Below are 14,676 nucleotides of genomic sequence, written 5' to 3'. Positions count from 1 at the left end.
GCAGGCGTCGGTCGGGGAAGCTGGTCTCAGAGCCGCAGGCACTGACAGCGGGAGCCGCAGCTGTCCTGCTGGGGCTCTGTGCCCTGCAGATGTCCCAGTTCTAAGTGTCAGGGAGGGGGCTGGCCGTGGGCTGGCCCGGGCAGTCCTCCTCCAACCTGGCCAGGTGGGCAGGTAGAGCGAGTCTCTGGTGGATTCCAGGTTGGCCAATGGCAACCTGGAGCTTTATCCCTCAGCGCTGCCAACCCTGGAGCATCTTGGGAGTCCCTGTGCCCAGAGGGCCAGCCCCTCCCTGCATTCAGAGGATGCCGGTGGCTCCAAAGGCTGGACTCTAATGGCTGGGCGGTGCCTGGGGCCGACCCTCAGCAGGGACCTCCTGGCTTCCACTATCGCACTCACCTCCTGCGCTGCAGGTGCCCCCGGCAGAGGCTCTGCAGGCGGATGATGCTCTGTCTCCGGCGGCGGTAGGCCTTCCGTTGGCGGTAGCCCCTCCACGCAGCCTGGAGGTACACAGCCGCCTGCGTCCTTTCCAGCGTCCGCCACACCTGGTAGGAGCGCCAGCAGGCCTGGATGGTGACGGCCGCGCGCTTCATCTGCAGGAAGCGCCTGCGCTCCAGCATCATGCGGAACCAGCTCTGCAGGAGCAGGATCTTGCGGACCACCTCCTGGTGCAGTGTCTCCTGCAGGGCCTGCCGCTCTGTCTCCTTCAGGAAGACCTGGCGGGTGGGGGTCACACGGGGTCAGCTTGCTGCGCCCCTGCTCCTGGGCCCCAGGGAGAGCCTGGGGGGCTGCTGACAGACAGGGCCTACGTGTTCTAAAGGAGCCAAGTAGAGTTAACACAGTACAGAACTCACCATTTTGAAGTGAATGGTTTGGTGGCATTTAGCATATTCACAATTTTGTGATGCCACTACCTCTTATCTCATTCCAGAACATTTTCATCCCCCCCAAAGGAGATCCCGTCCCCATTATCAGTCACTCCATTCCCCCACCAGCCCTTGGCAACCACCAGTCTTTCTCCATACACTGGCCTGTTCTGGACATTTCATGTAAGTGGAATCATACTCTATGTGGCCTTTTCGGCCTGGCTTCTGTCACTTAGCATTTTTTAAGGTCCACGCACACTGCAGCATAGATCGGGGCTCCAGTTCTTTTCATGGCCGAATACTATTCCACTGCATGGATATACCACACTGTCATGACTCAGTAACCCACTGATGGGCATTTGGGCCATTTCCACCTTTTGCTGCCATGGATAGCTCTGCTATGAGCCTGTGTGTGGGGGCACTTGGTGAACTTTCAAGTCTGCTTGTTCAAAGGCTAGCTCTTCAGTTAACTTGCTGAGAAACCATCAGGGGTTGTCACACAGCAGGGGAGGCCTTCACAGGGAGCTGATGTCAGCACTTACAGTAAACACAGGCAGTCAAGCAGTGCCCTGAAAACAAGAGACAACCCCCGTTCTCACCCACTGGAGATCAGAGACAATGTCTGGAAGGGAAGACAAGTGAAGGAAACCTGCCCAACACCGTGCTATGCTTAGACAAGGTTCACATGCTGGCCGCTTGGTCACCAGGGTGGTAGAATGAGGTGGTGGGACCTTTAAGAGGTGGGGCCTATGCTAATACATGATGGCTGCATGCCAATAATCCTAGCTCCTCAGGAGGCTGAGGCAGGAGGATGGCAAGTGCAAGGCCAGCTGGCAACTTAGTGAGACCCTGTCTCAAAATAAATAAAAAGGGCTAAGGACGTAGCTCAGTGGTAGAGCATCCACCTAGCATGTGTGAGGCCCTGGGTTCTATCCCCAGCACCAAAGGACAGGGTGAAAGAAGCGCAATCACTAAGGTCGCTGAGGGTGCTGACCTTGGAAGGGATTAAAGCAGTTTTGAGGGATGCCTGTTAGATCCCTTGAGTTGCTTTAAAGGAGCAAGTGTGACTCCCAAATCCATCTCTGGCTTCCCATCTCACCATGTGATCTCTTTTGTACATATGTTGTCATTCTAATGCCATCTGTCCTGAGGTCCTCCCCAGAACTAAGCAGAAACTGATACCATGCTGTTAGATTTCCCAAACAGTGAGCTAAATAAACCTCTTTCCTTTATAAAACACACAGCCTCAGGTATTTTGTTATAGCAACAAAAAAGGACTAACACTCACTGTAAAGTTTACTAACTGGCCTAAATACCCTGCCTTCCAGCATGATCCTTCCTATTCTACTTGTGAGAAGATGGTCGAGGGGCTGAGTAGCTCCTATGAGTCCTGTTGAAGAGGAGGAGGTGCAGTCGGGGCCAGGCAGCCCCCACTCTTGCCTACATTACTGCCCAGTAGGAAGAGATAAAGCACGGGTCCTGAGACCACTGCTCCGCAGAACCCTGCGGCTTTCAGCATCATGAGAGTCGTGCGGGGTGTGGAAGGTGGATGTGTCCACAGTGGGAACACTGACCTTGGTCTTCCCGATCTGGTAGCTCCTCTTGTCTACGTTCATCTTCTCCAGGAGGGCAGAGATGACCTCTCTGCAGGGCTGGGCGTTTTTGGGCAGCAGTACCTGGAACTGTTCTGTGAAGTCCTGAGGGATTGGGTCAAGAAGCCTGAGCATTTCTTTTCTTTTTTGGGCTCCTCGGGGCTGGGCCCAGTGCTCCGCCACTGCACCACACCCCAGCCCTGAGCTTAGCCGACACGTAAGAAAACATGTTGCCGGGGGCTGGGGAGATGGCTCAGTGGGTACAGTGCTTGCCTTGTAAGCACAAGGCCCTGGGTTCGATCCCCAGCACCCAAAATGAAAAAAAGAAAAAAAAAAAAAGAAAACACGTTGCCGACAGTCTGTGCCAGCCTCAAGCTAAGGACCACCACAGACATGCAGAGCTGGAGGTTCCTCTCTGGGGAGATGGTGCTGTCTTTGCGGGGATCCCACCACATGGCCCCTGAAAGGGCTGGATGGCAGCTGCAGATGTGTGCCTTTTTTCTTTGTAGAGCTAGGGACAGAACCCAGGGCCTTGTGCAGGCTAGATAAGCGCTCTGCTATGGAACCACAGCCCAAGCTGATGTGCTGAAGTTTTAAGTAAACACGTGGTCACCGGAGGGCTCTAGGACCCCGCTTAGAAACCAAAGCCCACGGACGAGCAAGTTCCTCCTATGAAATGGTGTGGAGATTTCACTACTTCCAGATGGTGCAGAACCCCAACTACAGTGTGAACGTGGGGTGCACAGCTGTTATGCCATATTAAGCAGGAAGCCGGCACGAGTTGAGTACAGATGCAATCCCCCACAACTTTCTGATCTGAGGTTGATCAGGTCCCTGGGCGCTGACCTCATGGATACAGAAGCCAAGTGTCTTTCAGCTGCTTAGAGACGAGCGTTAGTATAACACACCGGTATGTTCCCCTTTTCTAGAATTTTGCCTCTCCTATCTGCACATGGTCAGAAATGTTATTTCTTTTATATGTAGATATATTTTAGTTGTAGATGGACACAATATCTTTATCTTACTTATTTGCATGTGGTGCTGAGGATGGAACCCAGGGCCTCAACATGCTAGGCAAGTGCTCTGCCACTGAGCCCCAGCCCCAGTCCAAAAGATGTTGTTTCTATTTTGTGGATGAAAAAGGAGGCAAGAGCTGGCTGTGGTGAGGCACGCCTGGAGCCACAGTGACTGGGAGGCTGAGGCGGGAGGATCACAAGCTCAAGGCCAGCCTTAGCAAGGCCACAGTTCACAGGTGCCCACGCCGCAAAGACTGATGTGGCTCTAAATGTCAACAGTGATCAACCGAGGAAGCTGCTCTCTACAGAAAGCCCAGGGAGTCAGCTCTGGTCATCATCTACCTAGGCCTTGGGCTTCTCTTCTCTTCTGCAATGCTGGAGATGGAACCCAGAACCCTGCAAATGCTGCACCACTGAGTTCTGTCCCTGGCCCAGGAAAAGTAGAACCAAGGGCCTTCTTCTGGCTGGCAGAATAAAAGAGCTGGGTATAAAAGCACTGCCGGGGCCGGGGCCGGGGCCGGGGCCGGGCCCGGTGGTAGAGCGCTTGCCCCTGGTGGTGTCAGGGCTTGCTTTCCAGCCCTAGCACGGCAGAACGAAAACACCAAAAACCAAAACCCAAACATGAACATTAACTACAGAAGATGCTCACTAAAGACGTCCACCTGTGCAATTCCTGGCTTGGTTTAACACTGCATTTTTCAGGTTTGGCCTGGGGCCAGCCGCCTCTGCTGAGGAAACTTGTGCCCTCACAGCAGAGAATGACCCACTCCAAGTGCCCACAATGCTATGGCGGGAGCCCTGGCATAAGGTGACCTGCTGGATCCACACTCTGGAGACCTGCTCCCTCTGCAAGAGGAAGGTGGCTGGCCCTGCCCGCTGCTGTCACGGCAGCCATGTGTGCGGCCTACCTGGAACGTGTACTTGGCACTGTAGCCCGACCGCCGGATGCGCACCGTCTCCAGCATGCCCGTGTAGCGCAGCTGCTGCAGAACCAGCTCGTCATCGAAACACAGCTCTTTCTGAAACGCACACACAACCGTCAGGGCCTGTGCCTGTGGCCTGACACGAAGCCCAAGCATGGCGGCTGTGCAGACTGAGATGAGGGTCGATTCCCACGGCGGCCGGCCCTGTGAGTCCAGCTATGGACCCGGGCTGTGGTCTCTCTTAGGGGCTGGCCGGCCTGGGAGTGTCCTAGCACAGGAGTTGGAGGGCCTCGGAAGAGGTGCCTTTTCTTGTTCAGGCATTCCTTCTGGGACAAGGAGGCAGACTGCTCAGCAGCGGTGCTCACAATGCCGGATCCCTTGAGCAGCCTCGGCATCTGATCTGGCCCACACCCTGGCGCCCGCCTTCCGCATACGCTGATGTACTGCAGAGTCCTCTCCTGAGCATGAGCCGCTCCGAACGGCCTCCAGCCCGGCCTCCAACCCAGGCGCTGAGTGGGGGCTTCGGCAGTAAGGCACAGGAGCCAGGCACACGCATGATGGGTAGGAGGCTGCCCACCCCGCGTGGGCGGCGTCCCAGGAGAGAAGGGCGCCAGGCTGAGTCCTGAGGAGGGATGGGACCCAGCCCTGTGAAGGTCCAGAGGAGAAAAAAGCCAAGGTAGATGGGCGGGGCCGGCGCTGAGGTTGCCTCAGGGGCTTCCACCAGGGTGGGCACCGCTGAGCAAGGACTAGAGGGAGGGCTGGCACAGCTGGGGGTGGATAAAGGCTGAGGATGCTGCCTGACACCACCCAGTACCCAGGACACCCCAACGCAGGGCTGGATCCAGTGCCCTGGTTCTCGCCCACAGCAGGCGCCTACGGCGTGTCCCTCTAACAGCCCAGGCTTGGGCGGAATTCTGACAGAAGAGCGGGATTCTGCTGCTGGGGACCTTCTCTGAGGGGCCGGTGACTGGGTGCTCAGCAGGGAGCATGGATGTCTGGGCAAGGAGCTGATGCAAGTGTCCCAGGAGAGTCAGAAAATGACCAGCAGTGACAAATGGGTGAGCGAGGGAGGGAGAGGATGGAATCACCCGGAGGACTCTGCCTGGGTGTCCACTTTTGCTAATGAAGGAGCCTGTGTCCCTGAAGGACCCTTGGCAAAGTACAAGTCTTGCTCATGGGGACAGAGTGGACCTCTAGCGTGAAGGAAGCCCAGCACTGGGGGCTGAGCCTGCGGCCAGGGCCTCTACTGGTGTTCTTTCTAGAAACTTCTGTATGAACAGAGGGTTCTGCTCCCTCGAGACTCTGCTCGATCATTGGCATCTGCTTTCTGGTACATTCTCTGCACTGGCTGCTCTGGGGGTGTATCTGAAGGGTACCCCTGACCTACCCCTCCCCATGAGACCCTCTCTGGGGCTCTGCTCCAATGTCCCTGCTCAGGGCTTGACCCTGTGGCACAGTGGACAGTGCTCAGCTCCCTGAGGCCTTTCAGGACTGTGGCACTGTCCCCTCTTCCGTGGAGGCTGCCGGATGCAGAAATGCTCCTGGGGTCTTCATCCCTAGAGAGCCCCTCACCTTCTCGGCATTAGAGCGGATGCAGCGGATGAAGAAGGGCTCCGCCTTCCCCAGGGCCTCCAGGAGCTTGTTGAGGGACGTCTGGGGAAGAAAGGTCGTCACTGAGCGGCAGCCCAGGGGCTCGCTGTGGGAGGGAGGGGCGGAGCCTCTGCCAGCTCCCAGGTGAGGTGGGGTCTGTGCTGTGGGAGCTGCGGGGTCAGGGCCATGGAGTCTGGCCTCTGTGCAGGGCCAGACGGCTCAGGTGGCAGGTGGGGGCTGAGCCGGAGCGGACACTCCCCAGGAGATTTAAAACACATGCAGTCTCGGGCTCATGGGGCAGGTGGTTTCGGCCACTGCCTGTTCGTCCTCTTTTTCTGCGGTCCTGGGAATGGAATGCTGGACGCCGTGCGTGCCAGCAAGTCCTCTTCTACTGGCCACACCTCTGGGCCCTGGCCTGTTGTTTTCTTTTTAAAAATTGAAAATATGTATTTTTTAGTTGCCAATGGACCTTTAATTAATTAAATTATTTATATGTGGTGCTGAGGACTGAACACAGGCCTCACACAAGCCAGGCAAGCGCTCTGCCACTGAGCCACAACCCCAGCCCCCTGCCTTCTGTTTTCAAAACGGATTTATAGGTGCTTCCACAGAAGGCAATGACCAAAAGAGCTTGGGTGGGGACAGATGACTCAGGTTAACAAATGGAATAAGAAACCTAATGGTCAGGATTAGTAGCTTATGAACTCCCTACAAACATGTTTTTGAGCTTCCAAGCAGCCAGGGAGAAAAAGGGAAACCAAGGAAAAGATCTGGTCATCACAGTAGTGAGCGTGTTAACTTGGGCTTCTTTAAACTTAGTGATTCCACCCCCAGGAGGCAAATGGGGGCAGTGCTGCTGGCATCTGATGGACCAACTCCAGATACCTGCTAATCGCCTGCAGCGCACAGGGCCCCCAAACAGAGAAAGCCTTGCTGTCCCTAACACTAAGGTCAGGAACCCCAGGAAGACCTGGCCAGGTGCCTATGCCTCCCGGGCCTGCCCACCTGGAACTGGGCGCTGATGCTCGGTGGCTTCTTCTTCTTGTGCAGATGCAGCAGGGACTTGGTGGTGCGGTCATGCAGGGTCATGCTGATGATGAGCTTCAGGGACTTGGAGTCTAGCAGGTTCTAGAAGAGACACATGGGGTCCGGCCTGCCCTCCCACAGCCTGGAGAGCACGGGGGCAGCGTGAATGTCCCTAGGGCTGGGCAGGGTGCGTGCGGAGCAGGTGCTCTCAGGTGGGGAGGTGGGGACAGCAGACCAAGCGTGAACTGCACACCCTGCAGATGCACTGGACCTGGAGGACACAGCATACTGGGCTTGGAACCCAGGCCTCACACATGCTAGGCGAGTGCCCTACCACTAAGCCGCACCCCAGCCCTTTGTATGTTTTGAGGCAGGGCCTCGCTAAGCTGCTGGGGCCGGCCTGGAACTCAAGGTCCTCCTGCCTCAGCCTCCTGAGTTGCTGGCAATGCAGGCGAGCGCCCGGATGGCGGCCTCTCCCGTGGCCCTGGTGCCTGCTGCACCCTCCCCCTCCTCTGGGCTAGGAGAGGAGGCCAGTGCCGCCAAGCCGAGTTTCTCTGCCCAAGGCTCATCCCCAGGGATGTGACTTGAGCCAAGGAGTGCCAAGTCCTTCCTGCCTGTGTCTCCACGTGAGCTCACGGGGTGCCCTTCGACACGGGCCAGCCAGGACTGCCCGCCGACAGGAGGAACGAGCCCCGGCCTGCTTGCAGACTAGGCTGCGAGGTGGCTGTTAGTCTTTCGTAAACTCTATAACCACGTGCACACTGCACGGGTGGCTGTCCAGATCCCAGTGTTCTGCGCCTGCTGATCCAACCAACCCCAGACTGGAAATATAGCTTGAGCATCCCTGGTTCGCCCATCTGAAACGCTCCGGCTCTGAAACTTTTTTTTTTTTGGAGGGTACTGGGGACTGAATCTAGGGGTGCTTTACCACTGGGCGACATCCCCACCCTTTTTAATTTAATTTTAAGAGAGGGTCTTGCTAAGTTGTTTAGGACTTTGCTAAGTTGCGGAGGCTGGCTTTGAACTTGTGATCCTCCTGCCTCGCCTCCCGAGTCACTGGGATCACAGGCGTGCACAGCTGCACTGGCCCAAATCTGAAACTTTATGCGAGACCACCTGATGCCACACACTGAAAATTCCATGAGACTCTGCTTTATGCACAAAATCATTAAACATTGTACCAAAGTACCTTCGAGCTATATGCATAATGTGTATATGAAACAAATGAATTTTGTATTCAGATTTGGGTTCCATCCCCGAAATATCTCATTATGTGTATGCAAATATTCCAAAATCCTAAAAAGAAAAACCCAAACTGACATGTTTCCCATAAGGGGTGGTCAACCTGTATTTGCATCTGTGCTAAACAGGTACAGACTTTTCCTGTCCTGATTCCCCAGACAACACAGCGTGACGACTATTTACAGGACACTGGTGTTGCCTTGTGTACCGCGCCACCTGGAGGCGACTTAGAGCCTGCAGAGACGTGCGAGGCTCTACTACACCACTGACAGAAGGGACTTGAGACCCAAGGGTTCAGTACTTGGGAGGGGGGTCCTGGAACCGTACCCTTGGACACTGAGGGACGACTACACATGGAAATAGAATGAGCCCTGGGAGGTCTTTGTCCCATCGTGTCCTCTAGAGGTGGCCCATAGTCGGTTACTGATCAAAGTGGGGGACAAAGACAAGGGTCCCCCTGCCCGTGGAAGGACAAGCTCTGTGGTGCTATGGACCCTCCTGGGTCTCTGTGGCATTAGACAGAGGGCAGGTCAGCAGGGCCGAGCCTGCTCCTTCCCTCACCTGCTCTCCTCCTCCGGCGAGCCCCTCAGCACCCCGAGGGAACAGGTACCCCCCTCTCAGGTTCTACTTCTAGGACCCCCAACAGACCCCCAGACCACTTCACCATGAGGAAGCTATATGTCTGCGGGCCCTGCCCCGCTCTCTGGAGGGTGACGGGAGCGGTGCTCTGGAGATGGGGGAACACAAGGAGACATCTCTGAGCGTGTCGCGGGCTTTACCTTTGGAATGATCTGCTTTTGTTTGATACCTTTACTCTTCCTGTCAAAATATTAAAAACGGTTTTGTGAACAAAAGGAACACAGCGTGTGGATCTGGGTTAGTTCAGCAAGCCACGCCTTGTGGGTTAGAGAGGGAGGAGGAGGGAGCGCAGCCGGAGACAGGGAACAGCACAAGTGCAACAAGGCCACCGCCACCTCTGCAGGCTCCCGGCGGGCTCCCGCCTGCGCACGCGCTTCAGCCAGGCCAGTGGGGTCGTGGGCAGCGGCAGCAGGACTCTCTGGGGGCCGCCCCAAGCCGACATGAGATGAGCATCTTATCTGGGGCCGCTTGGAAGCCCAGGGAGGGGGCGTGGGCGGCCAGTAGTCCACGGGGCGGGGGGCACGCACTGAGGCGGGGCCTGGATGGAGTGGACAGGTCAGAAATAAGAAGGTGATGCCTGCGGGGTGCCAGAGGCCCTGAGCAGGTCCACGCCAGCACACGGGGACTGACCCGCACAGGGCTATCACAGGGGCCTGGGCAGGAGCGCCTTTGGTTTTATGTGCTCGTTTACTGTCTTGGTATTGGGGACTAGAACCAGGGGTGCCAGGCCACTGAGCCCTTTTTATTCTTTGTTTTGAGACAGGATCTTGATTAGTTGCCTAAGGTCTTGCTTAGGTGGGGCACCCCTGCAGTCTCAGCTACTCGGGAGGCTGAAGCTGGAGGACTGCCGAGGCTGGCCTTGAATCTGCATCCTCCTGCCTCTGCCTCCCAAGCTGCTGGGATCACAGGCGCGGCCGAGACACCTAGTTCCTTTTATTTCTTTGTGGAACGGGGGGCAGAACCCAGGGCCTGGCCTCGGCAAGTGCTCTGCTGGGCTTCTTCTGGACTCATGGTGGTGTCGAGGAAACATGGAAGCTGGAACCTCTGACCAAGGGATGGGGCAGGCCCTTCTCCCTTCACGGGTCTCTCGTGGCGCTGGGGGTCCAGGCCAGTGCTCCACTGCCAAGCTCCGCCCCAGCCCTCGCTTTATGGAATCTTGAAGGCCAATAAAAAAAGCAAACATACGGCGGCACAACTCTGCTCTGCCGCTGGGCTGCACCCGGCCCCTCCCAGGTGTGATTCTGAGTGAGGGTCTTGCCAAGCTGTTGGTGCCAGCTGTGAACCTGCGACTGTCCTGCCCCGGCCAGGGCTGGCATTCCAGGTGTGCCCAGGGGGCCTGGTCCAGCTGGTTTTAACACTGCTGAGGACCTGGTGCCCTCGGCCTCATTGCGAGGCCACGAGGTCGTCGGGCTCCACCTCAATCCTGGCGAGGCGAAATATGGCACAAACTGCAGGAACCTGGCCCTCGCCGGGTACAGTGGGGCACCCCTGCAGTCTCAGCTACTCGGGAGGCTGAGGCTGGAGGACTGCTGGGCACTGCGGCCCAGGAGTAAGAGTGGGACCCCATCTCAAAACAACAAAAAAACCCCAAAAAACAACCCTGGCTTCCTTGGGGTCCCAAGTGCCACCTTTAGGCAGCCTGTGTCATGACTGGCAGCAACGGTCGGTTCTGGTCACTGTGGATGCCCTGCCAGCAGAGGCTGCCACCTGCCTGGTACTGGGTGGTGCGACACGGGCCTGTTCTGCAGAGGGAGGCCGAAGGCTGAGCGTCAGCCCGTGGTGACGGAGCAGCGCTGGGCCCTGCGGCTGGTCTCTGTGGAGCAGGGCCGCAGTCCTGTGAAGGGCACGCTCTGCTCGGACGGCTTCTCTACCTTCACGGTGGCCCAGGTGTGGGGCAGGCCCTGTCTACAAGCCGGGACGGGGCACAGAGGCATGTTCAAGGGCAGGACATGAGATGCCTCGCGGGAGAAGCGTTCCTGAGCAGCGCTGTGCGCAGGGAAGCCCGCGGCAGGTCCTTGGCCACAGCTCAGACACAGGGATGAAGCCATTTAGCTACGGTTGGCATGAGAGCAAAACCGTAAGACAAAGCAGCGTTTTTAGTGGCCGATCCAACTTAGGAAGCCGGCAGGTTTGCCGGGGTTCTGGGAGCGGAGGCGGCTGTTGCACTTGTAGGGGGCCTGGGGGACTCACAGGATGAAGGCGCGGGGTTTCTGGAGCCGACTGAGGGACTGCAGAAGCCTACGGGGGTCCTCGCCCTGCCAGGGCAGTCCTTTGATGCTCTTGATGATTTGGTTATGCAAATCGCTGAAGGGAGGGGGGACCCAGTGACAGAGAAGACAGAGTTAGAGCCGCAGACCCACCACCTCAGGGTCCCCAGTGCCGATCGGGATGTCCCTGGGCCACTGGAGCAGAAACATGCAGCTGGGGCCCTGTGTGGGCTGGACCCTGCTCCACTCCCTTCACCAAGGAGCCTGGTCAGGAGCAGCCGCTGCCCTGAGCTCAGGAGCAAACGGGCCAGCTCAGCAGCACCTCGGATCGCTGCAAGGTCGCACAGCGAGGAGCCCTTCGGGATCTGTGAGACCAGACTGGGAGGCTCTGTGGGGGAGCCGAGCCTATGGCCAGATGCCACCTCCCTGTGGGTTTCCTGGAGGCCTTGAGAGCAAGGGATTTGGCTTTAGGTACACGAGCCCCGCGTGTGACACAGGGGACCACGCCACCTGGCCTTCCAGGAGGTGCTGACGTCTGGAGACACCTGTGTGGCCGTGGCTGGGGTTGCAGGGGCCACCGCCTCTGGTGGGTGGAGGGCGGGACTGCTGCTCCACACCCCACGGGGCGCAGGACGCCCCACTGCAGAGCCCAACCTGGCACAGAGCTGAGGCTGAGGGACCCTGGCTGTGGACTCTGTTCGATGGCTCTGGCTTGTGCAGTGGCCTGAGTGGCGTGCACGGCAGCCCACGCTTGGGGCCACCGCCCAAGAGCGATGTCTCAGTGATGGACACAGGAAAGAGGCGTGACGAGGAACATCTAGGCTACAGATGTCCCTGACAAAACTCTTGGAAATGGTTCTTTTCTCTTTTAAAAATTTCTCATCCCCGTTTTTTTGAATTTTGGGGGTGTTGGGTTGGCACCCAGGGCCTGGCGCGTGCTGGGCGAGTGCCCTGGCCCTGAGCCGCGCCGCTGCCCCAGGGGCTCTGCTGCATGTTTAGGCTCCAGCAGTGGCTGGGAGGGCCCGAGGGCAGCCCCTCGGTGCTGCATGCACTGCCGAGTGCCCGCAGCCACACTTACCTCCGCTCCGTCACCCTCCAGGGAGGCACAGCGCAAAGACAGCCACTGCCACTCCTAAATGACCACGTGGCTCTCAAGAGGGTCATGGCTTGGCCCACCCCTGCCCCGCAACCTGGCCAGACGTGGCAGGGCGCTCCCTGCTCGTGTGCCCCATGGCCTCAGGGACGCTCCTGTTGGTGTGCCTCCCTGCTCGGGTTCGAAGGACCTCGCTGCTACTTACTTCTTGCTTTCATAGAAAGCAATGATGTCCTCAAAAGCGTTAATATCGAACTCCTCAGAGCAGTCAAATGAGAAATCTAGCACTGAGCAGCTGCAAGGGAGAAGTGTGTGAACTGAACTGCTCTGGGGCGGGACTCGCAGCCTGGGGCCAGGCCCCGGCCGGCCAACACCGCAGATGCAGGTCACAGGCCACTTTTGGGGGAAGAGAATAAAAACAAAAAGTTCCTAAATGTCACGTAATCCAATGGAGGGATGTGTTCTTTCGTTTGCCCCCTTTTGGGTGAAGCAGTTATTGAGGGTGGGGGCGGATCTGCAGTGTTTTCAGAGGAACCACACTGCTGCTCGGCTCGGAGCTGGTTCTGTCTACATCCCCATTTCTAGGACTTCTCTGAAGAAGTTTTTGCTCCATAGGACTTGGATACAAAATGGATTTTTTGTTTAGAAATGGCTTATTTGTTTCAAAAACTTAGGGACTTGTTCCTTGGGAATTTGTGGATTTTGAAAAGGAAGTCAGGGATTGGACTGCCCCAGGGCCTTTGCATATGTGTTCCCCACAGAAACCACCAGCACACTCTGAGTGCCTTTCTCATCTGGCTCAAGGAGTTCCTTTCCTTCTCTTTTTGCGAGATGGGAGCCTCACTATGTTGCCGAGATCATCCTCAAGTTCAAGCCCGCCCCCTGCCTCAGCTTCCAGAATCATCAGAACCACAGGCCTGCACCATGACACCCGGTTCCCAGCCTTTTTAATTTTATTTTGAGACAGGGTCTTGCCAAGTTGCCCAGGCTGGCCTGGAACTCGAGATCCTCCTGCCTCAGCCTCCTGAGTAGCTGGGACTACGGGTGTGCCTACCGCACCTGAACGAAGCTACCTCTAAGAGTCTCAGTTTGGACAAATCGAAATCCTGCTCACCGGTATAGTTTTTCTGATGGAGTGTTGGCTCCTCTTGGCAGCTCTCCCAGGTGACTGCGGGCACCAGGGCTGCCCATACCTGCTGGGGACAAAGAGTGGGTGTAACTTAGGCCAGTCTCCCAGGGCCCAGTGGCCACGTCCTTTCTGTAGAGACCTGTCACTTCCCGGACGTCGTGTGGCCTGGGGCGCGGCTGAGCTCAGGCCGGTTCCAGGGCAGTGCCAAGGTGGGCAGCAGCTGGTCGCTGAGCACCGCTCCTTCCCCACCCTCACCGGGCCCATGTGTCCTTCCTCTAGTCCAGATGGGAGTTGCTGGCTGACGGCTGAAGTCAAAGTCAGGTGGAAGGTCAAGTGCAAGGTCAAGGCCTGAGGCTGAGCTGAACCACTCAGCTGGGGCGCCTCAAGCCCCTACCAGGAAAAGCTGGGACACGGCTGTCTGTCCTGAGGCTGATGTGAGGTTGAATCACAGCCCTGGGTACAGTCGGTCCTCCATGTCCACAGGGTCTACTTGCTCAGATTTACCAACCATGGGTTGGAAATATGTGAAAAAAAATGCATTTTTCCAGTCATGATTCCCTATACTCGGCTCAAGAGCGGTGGGTAGCCGCGTACGTAGGACTGATGCCATGTCAGGTATCTGTCACCTGGAGATGATAAGGAGTCTACGCAAAGCCAGGTGTGGTGGCCCACGCCTGTAATCCCAGTGGCTCAGGAGGCTGAGGCAGGAGGATCTCGAGTTCAAAGCCAGCTTTGGCTACTTAGGGTGGCCCTAAGCAACTCAGCGAGGCCCTGACTCTAAATAAACAAAACAGGGCTGGGCCGTGGCTCAGTGGTCAAGTGCCCCTGGGTTTGATGCCTGGTACAGAAACCCCTACGAAAGGACGCATGCAGGTCCTGTGCCAACACCAGGCAGGTGACGGAAGGGACAGGCACCATGGATCTGGTGTCCTGGCGCTCCTGGGGTACTGGGTGCTGACTGGTTTCTGTTGGGGCCAGGAAGGGGCCCTGGAAGGAGTCCGTGGGTGGTTGTAAAACTCGATCTGTCACAGGCTGCTGACTGTTCACTTTAAACTGAACTCTGAATGTCGTCCGTGACAGTGACACACAGGGGTCAGTGTCCCCTGGGCCCCTACCTGTGGCCTTCTCAGCCCTCTCGGCCCGCAGACGCCCGGCCTCCCGCAGCACGGCCATGGCGCGGATGGCGGCCCGGAGCACAGCCCAGCGGAAGACAGCCACGGGGTCCATGCCGATGAGCTCCCGCACGTAGGGGCTGTCACTGCCCCGCAGGAGGGCCACAATGTCAGGTCGCATGTAGTCCATGTTCTTCTCGCGAAAGTCCTGGTGGGGCGCACAGTGGTCAGCATCAGGGCCCAT

General features: G+C 57.4%; 1 protein-coding gene across 17 annotated transcripts in view; it reads right to left on the bottom strand.

The window, feature by feature from the left end:
• Nucleotides 1-14,676, bottom strand: part of Myo9b (myosin IXB) — a 90,925-nt gene that overhangs the window by 14,315 nt on the left and 61,934 nt on the right. For 8 of the 17 annotated variants that reach the window (XM_047530507.1, XM_047530510.1, XM_047530508.1 and 5 more), the window contains exons 13-22: nt 14,436-14,640; nt 13,306-13,387; nt 12,397-12,486; nt 11,082-11,195; nt 9,032-9,071; nt 6,990-7,112; nt 5,967-6,047; nt 4,380-4,490; nt 2,438-2,560; nt 397-713 (exon numbers count right to left, since the gene is read on the bottom strand). In XM_047530507.1, the coding sequence (XP_047386463.1) occupies nt 397-713; nt 2,438-2,560; nt 4,380-4,490; nt 5,967-6,047; nt 6,990-7,112; nt 9,032-9,071; nt 11,082-11,195; nt 12,397-12,486; nt 13,306-13,387; nt 14,436-14,640 (1,286 nt within the window). The remainder of the gene's footprint in view (nt 1-396; nt 714-2,437; nt 2,561-4,379; nt 4,491-5,966; nt 6,048-6,989; nt 7,113-9,031; nt 9,072-11,081; nt 11,196-12,396; nt 12,487-13,305; nt 13,388-14,435; nt 14,641-14,676) is intronic. The other 9 variants (XM_047530514.1, XM_047530519.1, XM_047530520.1 and 6 more) reach the window with 6 other exon arrangements.

The sequence above is a fragment of the Sciurus carolinensis genome, chromosome 17 (genome assembly GCF_902686445.1).
Source record: "Sciurus carolinensis chromosome 17, mSciCar1.2, whole genome shotgun sequence".
Lineage (NCBI taxonomy): Eukaryota > Metazoa > Chordata > Mammalia > Rodentia > Sciuridae > Sciurus > Sciurus carolinensis.
This window is presented reverse-complemented; position numbering and strand designations above follow the sequence as displayed.